The 14,599-nt window shown below is 42.5% G+C and overlaps 1 protein-coding gene across 1 annotated transcript in view; it reads right to left on the bottom strand.

The window, feature by feature from the left end:
• The window catches only part of LOC124777124 (frequenin-1), a 270,021-nt gene extending 262,256 nt beyond the window's left edge, over positions 1 to 7,765 (bottom strand). The window contains exon 1 of the mRNA XM_047252414.1: positions 7,673 to 7,765. Within this exon, the coding sequence (XP_047108370.1) occupies positions 7,673 to 7,736 (64 nt within the window). The 5' untranslated portion in view covers positions 7,737 to 7,765. The remainder of the gene's footprint in view (positions 1 to 7,672) is intronic.
• Between the last annotated feature and the right edge of the window lie 6,834 nt (positions 7,766 to 14,599).

The following is a 14,599-nucleotide window of genomic DNA, read 5'->3' as shown; positions in this document are numbered from 1 at the left end:
TTTAAGTGTGTGTGATTTATTGTATTTATTCTGCTTATTACCTAAATTTATTCTAATAAAAACCATTACTCATCCTTTATAGCCGAAACTGTCTGGCAGTAAGTCTCATCGTAAACTCTGCAATCACGGTTGTTGAATAAAATTTCTCTTTCTATATGTCATATGAGAGTTACGTTAAATAATGTTCGTGTTCTAAATTGCTCAGTCTGTAACTAGAATGCGTATAAAACACCTACATTAAAGATACCATATGTCAACAACGATATATTCTGAGACGGATATCGAAATATCTGACACAAATTGGAACACAGTAGCGACTTAAATTTAAAAAAATGTGAGACCTCGTACATCTTGAAGAATATGAAGTGTGAATCCTAAAAGCCGTACGACATTTAAAAAAATAGATTTTCAAAATTAACCTTGAGATGTCACTGATCGAAAAACGAACGTCGAAATTTCGAAGAAAGATTGTAAGAAAAATAAACGTCTGCCAAATAGGAACAGAGTGCTGTAGTATATGTACTCAACACTTGATGTGTAAATAAACGTAGCTTGTACTAGACCAGATTAAATTTGACTGAAATGATAAAAGTGTAGATGAGGATAACTAACCTAGTGACTTATTTCTTTGCTCATCACTCTGAAGTCCACGGAAGAGGGTATTTAGCATTGTACATGTTAGGCATTTTCCCGTTCGAATCAGATAAGGATCGCTGGCAGGACAACTGCTTAAAATAATTTCAGTATTACCATTATTTGTCTACATCGCGAGTTTATAACATAATATAACGTTTCGGATATTACTTAGCAGCCACCTTCAGATCATAAAATATCATTACAGAGTGTAACAAGTGTTACACTCTACAACAATGCTTTACGATCTGAAGATAATTGTTTCCACAATCGAAATCGGTGACATAATTTTATAAACTTTCCACCTAGGCGAATAAATGCCTCCGTTGACTCTGCTGTTAGTGTACAGTTGTCTTTGCAGTACATACGGGAGTGATAAGCAGGGGACCGGCCGGAGTGGCCGAGCGATTCTATGCGGTTCAGTCTGGAACCGCGCGACCGCTACGGTCGCAGGTTCGAATCCTGCCTCGGGCATGGCTGTGTGTGATGTCCTTAGGTTAGTTAGGTTTAAGCAGTTATAAGTTCTAGGGGACTGATAGCACTCAGCTGTTAAGTCCCATAGTGCTCAGAGCCATTTGAACCATTTTATAAGCAGGGGACTCAAGTACGTTTATCGATTCGTCAGTCAATACTATAGCTTGAAATTTTATAAGTAAGTTTTTGCGAGATAACGTGTCTATCTTTAGCCGTCTGCCAAACAGGTTTTCCAGCATTTCCGTCGCGCCCTCTCACAAATGTGCCACCACTTGCGCTGCTTTTCTTCGAATATCTTAAATATCCCCTGTTAGTCCTGTTTAATGTCTGCCTCACACATCTGTGCAATATTTTGAGACGGGTGCACAAGAGTTTGTAAGCAGTCTCATTTGCAGAATGTTTGCATTTTATCAGCATCTTCGCAAAGCACCGAAATCAGCCACTTAGTTTAGAAACAACCGAGTCTATCTGATCAGCCTATTTCATACCCACTGAATTACTTATTCCTAAGAATTAATATGAATTGACAGGTTCCAGCTGTGATTCATTGATATTTTAGTCATGGCATACTAGTGTACAATTTTTACACGAGAGTCTATATGACATAAAGTATTGTTTCAGCAACTACTCAAAGTTTCCATCGCCAGGAAGGCCGTGCATATTCAGCACCAGCAAATCAAGTGAGAATCGCTTAATGTACCTTACAGTTAAATGTATCCGGTATCGATCTGTTCTGTAATTTTTAGAAGCGTGCTCTGTTGTGATCTTTCTTTTACTGGCCGCACCGTACATTCACTAACGGAAAGAAATTGAGATAACATTACAGAAACACCTAAATGCTCCGGAACTTCTCTGAACGTCCAAAAAGTGTTGCAGCAGCCCGCGGAAGCCATAAAAATGGCAGTTCCGCGATTCAATCGAAGACAGTCTGTCGGGGGTCGTGGGGGATGAGTTACCCCGGGGATGGGGTGAACTGGCGATCGTATTTCATTTTTATGACCGATAGGAACTGCTACGTTACTGCCCTACTGAACTTCCAGGAATAAACACACTAGTGAGGAAATCCTAGATATCGCGTGTCAGTGGCAGACTGAGGTTTCGTCTGTAGAAATACTCCATCCTTTATTTTCTGCTCATGAGAGTAAACTTTCATTACAGCATCCGAGATATAAGACCATTCTTTCGGATACAAGTTTAAGACAGGCCTACTAAAGGAAGAGACTACTTAAAATAAAGATTCAAGCTATGACGACCTATTAGCACAAATCAAGTTTGCAGATTTCAAAAGCTTCTGACATATTGAGGAGCATCTGATTTTTATTGGAGGTTACGCATCACTGTTTAAGTGTTTTCAGATACGGTACTCCTAATTATAACTTTCTATGAACATCTTATAGGAACGCCATACTACAATGTACGGTATGTAATACGTGAAATATCGAATTTCTTAATTTTCAAAAGGACATATTCCCTCACTGTAAAGTTGATATCCTTTACGTCCTAAAATTTCAGGCAGTATGGTGAGAAAAAAAACTAAAAGTAAATGGTTTTAGTCATTACGTCATTGTGCTCGGGTCATTTGTTGTTTTTACAACATTCTCATTGTACCAGTTATTATGGATGATTCCCTTTCTACTCGTGTATGCAGCGTGGGAAGAATGATTCTCAACCCTTGTGTGCGTCCTGCGACTAGTATGATCTTCGCGGTCACTACAGGAGTGATAGTTAGCGAGTTGCTGTATATTCCAAAATTCTTCACTTAAAGTTAGTTCTTGTAACTTTGTAAGCTTACACTGGACTGTTTGCGTCTCTCTTCAGTGGTCTGTTAGTTGCTTTTCGTAGCATCCCCGTGACGCTCTTGGATGTGACCAACAGTCCTGTGATCAATCGTTCTGCACTTCTTTGTATACGTGCATTATTTCCTGTTAGTCCGATATTGAACGTGTCCAACACGCAACAATCTAGGGTTATTCTCACTACTGGTTTGTAAGCAAACTCCTTTGTAGACTTATTGCATTTTCCTAGAATCACACTACTGAGCATGTGTGATGGTTAAGTTCCATATCCATTCTAAATATTACATCCAGTTATTTGGACGATTGACTGTTTCCAATTACTACTGCGATGGAAATATCAACACTCTTTTTTATCAGCTGAAGAATTTACAGCCTATCTGTGTGACGGTGTGACTGCTTTTTTTTCTTTAAGAACTCATTTAAATGTCTACTTTGCAAGCTAACTTATGATCTGTGGTGGAGAAAAAAAGATTCCTGTATAATTTCCCGTTTCCCATACCATTCGTGGATGATTACCGGAAAAAATGTCCATCCTTACGTCTCTGTATAATCCTCAACTTGTAGACGTATGTGGAAGTAGGGCGTTCATCGACTCATGTTGGAAAGTTGACGCTCTAAATTGTAAGAAAATCCTTTCTCACCTTCTTACTCAGGCGTCTTTATAGCGGCGTCTGTCTGTGGAGTTACTTCACTCTCTCTCTCTCTCTCTCTCTCTCTCTCTCTCTCTCGTTCTTCCGCTGTCGAACTTATTAAACGAACACCTTCACGAATCGTATATCTTTGAAATCTTTAAATCAATCTCCTTAATGGTACCTGTGTTACGAACTATGTTGTATAATCGTCGGACTGGGCTAAATGATTTTCACGATACTGATGGTGAAATTCCGAAATTATTATGAATTATTTGAAAATAGGAAATTGAACGTCACCCAGTCTGATCACTGAGTACTTGTCTGACATGCCATATGCAGCAGGAATACATTGTATTAGTCAGTCTTTCTAACTTACTCTCACGTATTCGCCTAAAAGTATAACTCTCTCTCTCTCTCTCTCCCAGTGCTAAGTAGAGATGTGCGCATAAAATGTATAAAATGGAGTCAACAATTCGGCTGTACACCAGAAAGGGCACCGTTAAAGTTTCTCTACAGGTTAAATTCATTCAATGCATGGCTCAGTAAGCAAGAAACTGTAATTTTAATTTCACTCATTCATTTGCCCAAAAATTTCGTCCAATAGCAATGTAGTATGCACAGTTATTTTGGAATAGCTGATATCATTTCCCCTTGGGCTGACTGGACTAATACTCCTCACATGTATTAAAATTCCACTACAGCGTCTGGCCTAGTCGTCTGATGGTAAAGCGCCTCCATTGAACCCGAAAAGGTCGTGGGATCGAAGCCTGGTCAGACTACAAAATTTTCAGCCCGCCTTTAACCCATCCTTCACTTCCCAATAATGAAATGACTTATAAGGAACTGCACATGATTCGGATTCAACTTTAAACTGTGGATCCCTTTTTCCCGTTAAGATTATTGTGATTGGTTAGTGACACTAAAGTTGTCGAAGAAGCGTCCAACTGAACGACTGGTACCAGACTGTTGAGACACACAGAGCTACAGTAACTACAAGTCATACCTTTTTCCAGGCGAGTACAGTGTCCAGTGTCGGGTTCAACAATCTCTTAGCATATTTCACTCCCTACCCAACTTCTATAGTATTTTCTCTTCCGAAACTGAAACGGTTTCCTGGGATATACAGAAGAATGACACGTCACATGGAGAAAAGTAAATAACACCCCTTTTATGAACCTACCTCTCCAATAGAAACCATTGCTGTCAAAGTAAATTAATTTATTTTAACAAATCAGACATACACGTCATTGTGTGAAATAACATTTTTTTTTGTTTATACCCTTGCAGTTAACTGAGCAGCAAATGCCTGACGCCTCAAAATGTGGATTAGGAATATTAACGACTTGAGTTTCAATAACTAGGAATCAGTCCCGCGACTTAAATGAAATCATTCGATAAGAAATGGAACAATTACTTTTAGTTCCACTGTTTGTCGCATAAACTAACAATTAATAGTAAAACATGTTGAGGTTACAGATATTTTCGATACATTTTGACGTATGAAACACAGAGAGTGAGTATTGAAATTATCGTAGTAATTTCAAGTCTTCAGTTTTAAATATGATAAAAAAAATTCTCACGTAATTTTAGAATCTCTCATGTTAAGTCTTTTACGTAACCAGCTCTAGGTAGCACAGTTTACTATCTTAATGAATCTGCTGCCCAGAAGCTGTTACTCGATGGAGAGATCAGTACGCCCACAACCAGTAGCAAGGTACCTGTCTAAGGAAAGATCGCATGGATGAGGACAGTTCGTACCATCGTTCTCTCATTCGCAAATGTGCCGCGGAGAAGTTGTGCGTCCCTCTTCCCTGCATATCCTTTAAAGTTTCTTAATTAATATTTCTTTAATATTAATTATTTTATATGGTTCTAAAGTCTGATAGATGTGCGAAGATGACAGTTGTACGTTATACATTTAATAGTGAACATTAATTCTTCCAACTTGCTCTGTAACCCTCCTCCATAAGGTTATGCCTTAAAATGCCTGAGAGTCTCCGTAGCATTCTACCACTAACCTGTCAGTTCAAAAATAGCATGACGCCTCTTAATTCGATCCTCCTTTTCTGGTTACGCTGTAATATTATATCGTTAGTACTCAATACGCATGAATTATTCATGAACGGATAGTCGACAACCGTAACTCATTTGTATTTCTTCTAGCCAGAATCTCCACAACCATTTGACAGCTCAGTAACAACGAAATGCCTTCTTGGGATTAGCTGACCTGCACTAACGGAACGACGTCGTACCGTGCCTCTATGGATCTACATGTAGACTGTGTCTTCACTTCGCAGCCTGACCTAAGCTAACTGAAAAGATGTTGCAAGACGGAATCCCTTTTCCTTAGAGTTTGGACTGCCTCAGAATATTACTACCTTAACCCAAGCTAACCTGATACATTTTCTAAGGAGTTTCCTATTCTGGAAGATAACTATGGAGACAGTTTTCGAAAACGTACATTTTACTCAGAACTAATGTGGAAAGGTAACCATAAACATTTAATATCAATGCATCCTAGAAAGATATTGTTGTCATATACTGGAAAATGTTAAAAGAAAGTGTTTCTCGTCATGCTGTAGGGTTCATATTTGGGACCAACCCACATTTCTATACAAAACAAATTCATTGTCTTGGTTTGTCCTTACCTGCTTTAAAAAGCCAATTCGAGAGCAGCCACATTCGGATAGTAAAGAATCATTACAAGAGAGTCGCGTCCTCCATACCAGAGTTCAGAGTAGTTGTGACTCTAAACTTTGAACAGTACGAGGCAGCATTAAAGCGCCAAACAAATTGCTGTCTCCTGCAAATTTTTCCACCTCTGACTCCCAATACTACATATTTCTACCTTTCAGTTAATTTAGCTGTCTAAGAATTCCAAAAAAAGTGCTATTAGCAGCACGTTGTCTATTGCGACACCATCTGAGCCATATTCTTTGGTCAGAAACGCCTGAGCATGTTGCATTACATTTTGAGCCGTACCGTTTTTCCAGGGACACGGGAATTAAGTTGGTGTCCTCCCCCTCTAACATACTCATCCTTCTAATGTGAGCTGGAATATTTTTAACGTCGCAAACATATGGCGAGATGTAGTAGCAAGTAATACTGGAAATATATTCCATTAAAGTGAAATGAGATGCAGCGGTCGTAGATGCACTTATATAAATTAATTAAACATTTGTTACATACATATCTGCCACGTTTTATTAATTTCCTGATGCGTTTCGGCGAATGGACACCTAATGAACATAAAATATGGTCATAGGAAGCGTCTTGTCAATTTTATCGCTAAATGTAGTAAGTGCAAACTCGAGTAATATGTTTCTAAATAATTTACACATGTTGTTGGGCGATCTAACGTTGTAATTTATAATTTTAGAAGCCCAGATCACTTGATGCGAAAGAGCTTATTTCATGACCAGTTTCTACAGTAACTAGCAGTCATCCTCAGATTCTCATGTCTCCCAGAAATATAACTACACATATGTCTCGTCGAGCATGTTCTCAGTATGTCGACAAGACTGATGTGTAGTCATATTCCTTGGAGATCTGAGAATCTAAAGATGACTGCTAGTTACTGTCGTAACGGGTCATGAAATAAAGTAGTTCGCATCAAGCGATATAAGCTTCTAATATCATAACTTATAATGTGCTTCTATTGGAACGTCGAATCCGGAATACTGAAGGACTCTGCGAGATGTACACCGACTTGTTTGCAATTCCTGTGATTGAAATTTTTTAAGCATTCTCTGGTGTTACCGTGCAGGCTAAACTAACCCCTGACGAATCACACAAATCTGCACACATTCAGGTTTTCGACGGAGATATAAACATTTCATTAAATTTAGGGTTTGGTCTGTAGGCGTGCAAATTCGAACTATTCTACTAACAACTTGATCGACTATTTCCAGTTACTTGGAAGATCGGACGTGGACGAAATAATGGTAGAAATGGAATTTGCATGGCTACATGCTCGAAATTTAGCCACCTAGAAAATGAAGCCGACTTTTTTTAAAGAGTTTAATGCTGTAGGCTTAGCGGTCCCAACAATGGGCGACTGCAGACATCGCTTTCCGGCAGGCTCGCTACATGCAGGGTGCAGGGGATGGCGACAGTGCGTGCTGAGAGGTTACTCACAGTAGGTGTCCTTGGTGAGCCTGTCGATGGTGTCCTGTTTGAGCTTGGAGTTCTTCTTGCCCATGGCTAGCGCATGCTGTGCCCGCGGGCGGCGGATCGGCGTCGACTGAGCGTCGCGACGCCGCCAACGCAGGGTGCGCGCGCATGCGCCCTGCCGCACTGCGGCCCGGCGGGGGGAGGAGGGGCGGCGGGGCGACAGAAAGGGGCGGCCAAGACGCTGTGGGGGCGGCGGCGGCGCTAATTAGACCCGCAGCCCGGCCGCGGGGGCCAAAAATTCAGACCCCGCGCTGTCTGACCAACGAGTGTGCGACACGGCTCTTAAATGTGGCCCCATTAAGGGAACGACTGGGTGCTCCGAATTAACAGCTGCGAGAAGCCCATATAACTACTGCGATATTTTCTGTTTATCTTTGATATTGTTTTCTATACAGTGAGGTAACAAAGTCAAGGAATACCTCCTAGGAACGTGTCTGACCTCATTATGCCAGGCGTAGTAAAGCAACTGGACGTGGCATGGGCTCATGGCAAGTACCCAGCAGAAATATTGATCCATGTGGTCTCTATAGCCGTCAACAATTGTGAAAGTGTAGCCAGTGCAGGATTTTGTACACGAACTGGCCGCTCGATTATGTCCCATAAACCTTCGATGGGTGGCAAAACCGCTCGCCCGAACAGGCCAGAATTTTCTTCAAACCAATAGGAACGGTTGTGGCCCAGTGACATGACAATCTTCGGTTGTCCATGTACGGCTGCAAACGATCTCCATGCAGCCGATCATAACCATTTCTAGTCAATGATCGATTCAATTGGACCAGAGACTTAGGTCCAATCCACGTAAACACTGCTCACACCGTTAAGGAACTGGAACAAATTTGTATAGATACAGGAACCATTGGTATAACAGTTTTAAATTGTCGTAGGTCTGTTGCGAAAGTACCAAAGCTCCAAGTGCTAATAGAAAGCACTGATGCTCAAACCGTTATAGGCACTGGAAGCTGTATAAAGCCGGATACAAGCTCAGCCGAAATTATTGCGAAGAACCTAAAGAACCTAACGGTGTTCCGAAAGGATAGGCTAAACACGGTTGGCGGTGGCGTGTTTGTGGCTGGAATAGAAGGGAGAACCGATAGAGGTACTCAAGGTACCCTCCGCCACACACCGTCAGGTGGCTTGCGGAGTATGGATGTAGATGTACATAAGTAGTTTAACTTGTAGCGAAATTGAAGTAGATACTTCCTGTGAGTTAGTATGGGGAGAGGTCATTGTTGACAACCAGAATAAAATAATAATAGTTGCTGAAAGGTTCAAAGAAAACTTGAGTTTGATTTCAAACACGTACCCGACCCATGCGATAATAGTTGGTGGTGACTTTAATTTACCCTCGATATGTTGGCGAAAATACATGTTTAATTCCGGAGGTACGCATAAAATATCATCCGAAATGATGCTAAACACATTCTCTGAGAATTATTTCGACCAGGTAGTTCATGCGCCCACGAGAATAGTAAACGGTTATGAAAACACATTTGACCTCTTAGCAACAAATAATCCTGAGTTAATAACGAGCATAAAAACCGATACAGGGATCAGTGAACACAGGGTTGTCGTAGCGACATTGAATATTGTAATCCCCAAATCCCCGAAAAATAGGCAAAAAATATACCTATTCAAAAAGCAGATAAAAATTCACTTAACGCCTTCCTGAGAGACAATCTCCACTCATTCCAAATTAATAATATAAGTGTAGACCAGATGTGGCTTGATTTCAAAGAAATACACTCCTGGAAATTGAAATAAGAACACCGTGAATTCATTGTCCCAGGAAGGGGAAACTTTATTCACACATTCCTGGGGTCAGATACATCATATGATCACACTGACAGAACCACAGGCACATAGACACAGGCAACAGAGCATGCACAATGTCGGCACTAGTACAGTGTATATCCACCTTTCGCAGCAATGCAGGCTGCTAGTCTCCCATGGAGACGATCGTAGAGATGCTGGATGTAGTCCTGTGGAACGGCTTGCCATGCCATTTCCACCTGGCGCCTCAGTTGGACCAGCGTTCGTGCTGGACGTGCAGACCGCGTGAGACGACGCTTCATCCAGTCCCAAACATGCTCAATGGGGGACAGATCCGGAGATCTTGCTGGCCAGGGTAGTTGACTTACACCTTCTAGAGCACGTTGGGTGGCACGGGATACATGCGGACGTGCATTGTCCTGTTGGAACAGCAAGTTCCCTTGCCGGTCTAGGAATGGTAGAACGAAGGGTTCAATGACGGTTTGGATATACCGTGCACTATTCAGTGTCCCCTCGACGATCACCAGTGGTGTACGGCCAGTGTAGGAGATCGCTCCCCACACCATGATGCCGGGTATTGGCCCTGTGTGCCTCGTTCGTATGCAGTCCTGATTGTCGCGCTCACCTGCACGGCGCCAAACACGCATACGACCATCATTGGCACCAAAGCAGAAGCGACTCTCATCGCTGAAGACGACTCGTCTCCATTCGTCCCTCCATTCACGCCTGTCGCGACACCACTGGAGGCGGGCTGCACGATGTTGGGGCGTGAGCGGAAGACGGCCTAACGGTGTGCGGGACCGTAGCCCAGCTTCATGGAGGCGGTTGCGAATGGTCCTCGCCGATATCCCAGGAGCAACAGTGTCCCTAATTTGCTGGGAAGTGGCGGTGCGGTCCCCTACGGCACTGCGTAGGATCCTACGGTCTTGGCGTGCATCCGTGCGTCGCTGCGGTCCGGTCCCAGGTCGACGGGCACGTGCACCTTCCGCCGACCACTGGCGACAACATCGATGTACTGTGGAGACCTCACGCCCCACATGTTGAGCAATTCGGCGGTACGTCCACCCGGCCTCCCGCACGCCCACTATACGCCCTCGCTCAAAGTCCGTCAACTGCACATAAGGTTCACGTCCACGCTGTCGCGGCATGCTACCAGTGTTAAAGACTGCGATGGAGCTCCGTATGCCACGGCAAACTGGCTGACACTGACGGCGGCGGTGCACAAATGCTGCGCAGCTAGCGCCATTCGACGGCCAACACCGCGGTTCCTGGTGTGTCCGCTGTGCCGTGCGTGTGATCATTGCTTGTACAGCCCTCTCGCAGTGTCCGGAGCAAGTATGGTGGATCTGACACACCGGTGTCAATGTGTTCTTTTTTCCATTTCCAGGACTGTATAAACTATTTGGGCGACAATCTGAGCAGCCATCTTAGGTTGTTTGCAGATGACGCTGCCGTTTATCGACTAATAAAGTCACTAGAAGATCAAAACAAATTGCAAAAGAATTTAGAAAAGATATCTGAATGGTGCGGAAATTGGCAGTTGACCCTATATAACGAAAACTATGAGGTCATCCAAATGAGTGCTAAAAGGAGTTCTTTAAACTTCGGTTACAGGATGAAACAGTCTAACCCAAAAGCCGTAAATTCAACTAAATACCTAGATATTACAATTACGAAAACTGAAATTGGAAGGTACACGCAGAAAATGTTGTGGGGAAGGCTAACCAGAGACACTTAGAAAATGTAACAGTTCTACTAAGGAGACTGCCTACACTACGCTTGTCAGTCCTCTTTTAGAATACTGCTGCACGGTGTGGGATCCTTACCAGATAGGAGTGGCGGAATACATCGAGAAAGTTCAAAGAAGGGCAGCACGTTTTGTATTATCGCGAAATATGGCAGAGAGTGTTACAGAAATGATACAGGATTTAGGCTGGACATCTTTGAAAGAAATGCGTTTTTCGTTGCGACGGAATCTTCTCACTAAATTTCAATCAGCAACTTTCTTCTCCGAAAGCAAAAATATTTTGTTGACACCGACCTACATAGGGAGAAACGATCACCGCGAAAAATAAGGGGAATCAGAGCTCATACAGAAAGGTATAGATGTTCGTTCTTTCCTCACGGTATACAAGATTGGAATAATAGAGAACTGTGAAGGTGGTTCGTTGAACCACCTGCTAGGCACTTAAATATGATTTGCTGAGTATCCATGTAGATGTAGAGGTAGATGTATAGTGCTTTGTGGACAACTTGGGTCCATGGCTTCTTAGGGTCGGCTCCACATTGGAATCGTTCAATCAGCTGTTACCAAATGAAATTGGGACTCATTTGACCAGGCGTCGGTTTACCTGTCGTCTAGAGCCAAACCGATATGGCCAAGTGCCCAGGATAGTTGCTGATGGTAATGTCGTGTTATTTAATAAAGGCACTCGCGTCGATCGTCTGCTACCACACCCCATTATCGCCCAGTTTCCCCGTACTGTCTTAATGGGAAAGATCGTCGTACGTCCCACATTGATTTCTTCGTTTACTTACGAAGTGTTGTTTGTCTGTTAGCATTGACAGCTCTACGCAAACGCTGCTGATCTCGCTCATTAAGTGGAAGCTGTCGGCCACTGCGTTGTCCGTGGTGAGAGTTAATATCCGAAATTTGGTATTCTCGAAACGCTGTTGACACTGTCGATCGCGGGATATTGAATTCCCTAACGATTTCCGAATGTCCCATGCGGCTCTAAATTTTCAGGTCAACGAATCCTTTTTGTGTTTGAAATTATAGTTGATGTTGGATGGAATAAACAAACAAAACGCAGACAGTTCGTTTGTTTGACTTCCTTGAGTAGATAACGACAGTGGTGACCTAGAATTCACCGCATCAGTGTTGCCGGCTTCACACTAGGCAAAACCAAGTACAGCTGAATCTCTAAAGTATGTACGTCTATAGCTGTAACAACGTGTGTTTGCCACACTAGTCGATATCACGGCCCTGTCGAATCTCTGGAACATTTCTGAAGCGAATCCCACGAAGTACTTCCTTCATCTTCGAAATCAAATCAAAGTCACAAGGACGTAAGTCCGGGGAGTATGGTGGATGATACAGTACTTCCCAGTCCCATCGACCGAACAGAGCAGCCACAGCTTGCGCTGTATGCGCCCACGCCTTGTCGTAAAAAATGATGAGTGGGTTGCACAGAAAGTGTCGCCGCTTCTTTCGCAAAGTTGGTCGCAGATGATGCTCCAAAAACGAACAGTAATACTGTGCATTGACGGTGGCATTTGCTTCAGAACTGTTCCAGAGATTCGACGGGCTGTAGAGCAGGCTCTGCTAACGGTATACTACGCCTTCAACATCGTTGGCAATGGGTTCTACACAACGCTTGTGACTACTTTGAAGGACAGTAACAAGTGCATACATGTAACACTTTTGTATCGGTTGTGAATAAATAGTTGCCACTATTTAAGTTCCAACCCTCGTATTTAAGACACACATTATGAACACATTTTCATACAATTTAATATTTTTATATCTTTAGAATATCCAAATGACGTTTGGTATCCCTCACAAATTTCATTTTCTGTACGCATACAAATCGTGTTTATATTATACTGGTCCAACGGGGTTCAAATGGGAATGGAACGGTTAAAATGGCTCTGAGCACTATTTAAGTTCCAACCCTCGTATTTAAGACACACATTATGAACACATTTTCATACAATTTAATATTTTTATATCTTTAGAATATCCAAATGACGTTTGGTATCCCTCACAAATTTCATTTTCTGTACGCATACAAATCGTGTTTATATTATACTGGTCCAACGGGGTTCAAATGGGAATGGAACGGTTAAAATGGCTCTGAGCACTATTTAAGTTCCAACCCTCGTATTTAAGACACACATTATGAACACATTTTCATACAATTTAATATTTTTATATCTTTAGAATATCCAAATGACGTTTGGTATCCCTCACAAATTTCATTTTCTGTACGCATACAAATCGTGTTTATATTATACTGGTCCAACGGGGTTCAAATGGGAATGGAACGGTTAAAATGGCTCTGAGCACTATGGGACTTAACATATGAGGTCATCAGTCCCCTAGAACTTAGAACTACTTAAACCTACCTAACCTAAGGACATCACACACATCCATGCCCGAGGCAGGATTCACATCTGCGACCGTAGCAGCAGCGCGGTTCCGGACTGAAGCGCCTAGAACCGCTCGGTCACGGTGGCTGGCCTAAATGGGAATGGAATAGGTAACAACATTCAGAAACAAAAATCGCTAGAAAAATTCCGAAATAAAAAATCAAATAATGTTATTGGGAAGCATACAAAATACCTCCGCTTGATCACATAATTACGAAACTGAAACCGGTTTTCGTCCTGGCAACGGATCGTGAGAGTTATTGATGTTTGATTAATTGACAGAAAGTAAAACAGCACCTATTAAGTAAAACTAGTTACCAGAATCTGATATTTTAAGCTCGCCAACGGCCTTGGCGCAGTGGTAACACCGGATGCCATTAGACCACTAAAGTTGAGCGCTATAGGGGTTGGCTAGCATTTGGATAGGTTACTGTTTGGGCCTGTCGATTGCTGTCGGCAAGCGGGGTGCACTCAGCCCTTGTGAGGCCAGTTGAGGAGTTACTTGACTGAGAAGCAGCGACCGGTTGCTAAAATTGACAATGGCTAGAAGAGCGGTATGCTGACTATATATTCACCGTATTCGCATAAGTTGCGCCTCAGGTGTGAGGAAGACATGGCCGTCCCGTGCTTCGCTTGAATATTTAAAAAAAACAGATTAGGGGTGTTCCTATATCATGCTTTGCAAGGTTAGTTCACAGAACCTGTGTCCCAAACGTCCTATTACGTCACAACGAGTAAGCGGTAGTTACGACTTCATATACATGTTAATAAAGCTGTGGCGAAGTTCTAAAAGAGAAACCACATACAAAACTTGAAATGAAATGCACGAGGAATGCTGATAAAGTAAATAGAGGAGGAATCGATTAGACGTAGGGTGAGAGCTTTGAATTGAATTTACGATTACACTGACAGAAAACTTGGAGAGTTCAGTAGAATTATGTCAGAACAAGTCATCGAAGCCATATGCTG

Source organism: Schistocerca piceifrons, chromosome 1 (genome assembly GCF_021461385.2).
Source record: "Schistocerca piceifrons isolate TAMUIC-IGC-003096 chromosome 1, iqSchPice1.1, whole genome shotgun sequence".
NCBI classification, from domain to species: domain Eukaryota; kingdom Metazoa; phylum Arthropoda; class Insecta; order Orthoptera; family Acrididae; genus Schistocerca; species Schistocerca piceifrons.
The sequence above is the reverse complement of the archived record's forward strand: the minus strand, read 5'-3'. Positions and strand labels throughout refer to the sequence as shown.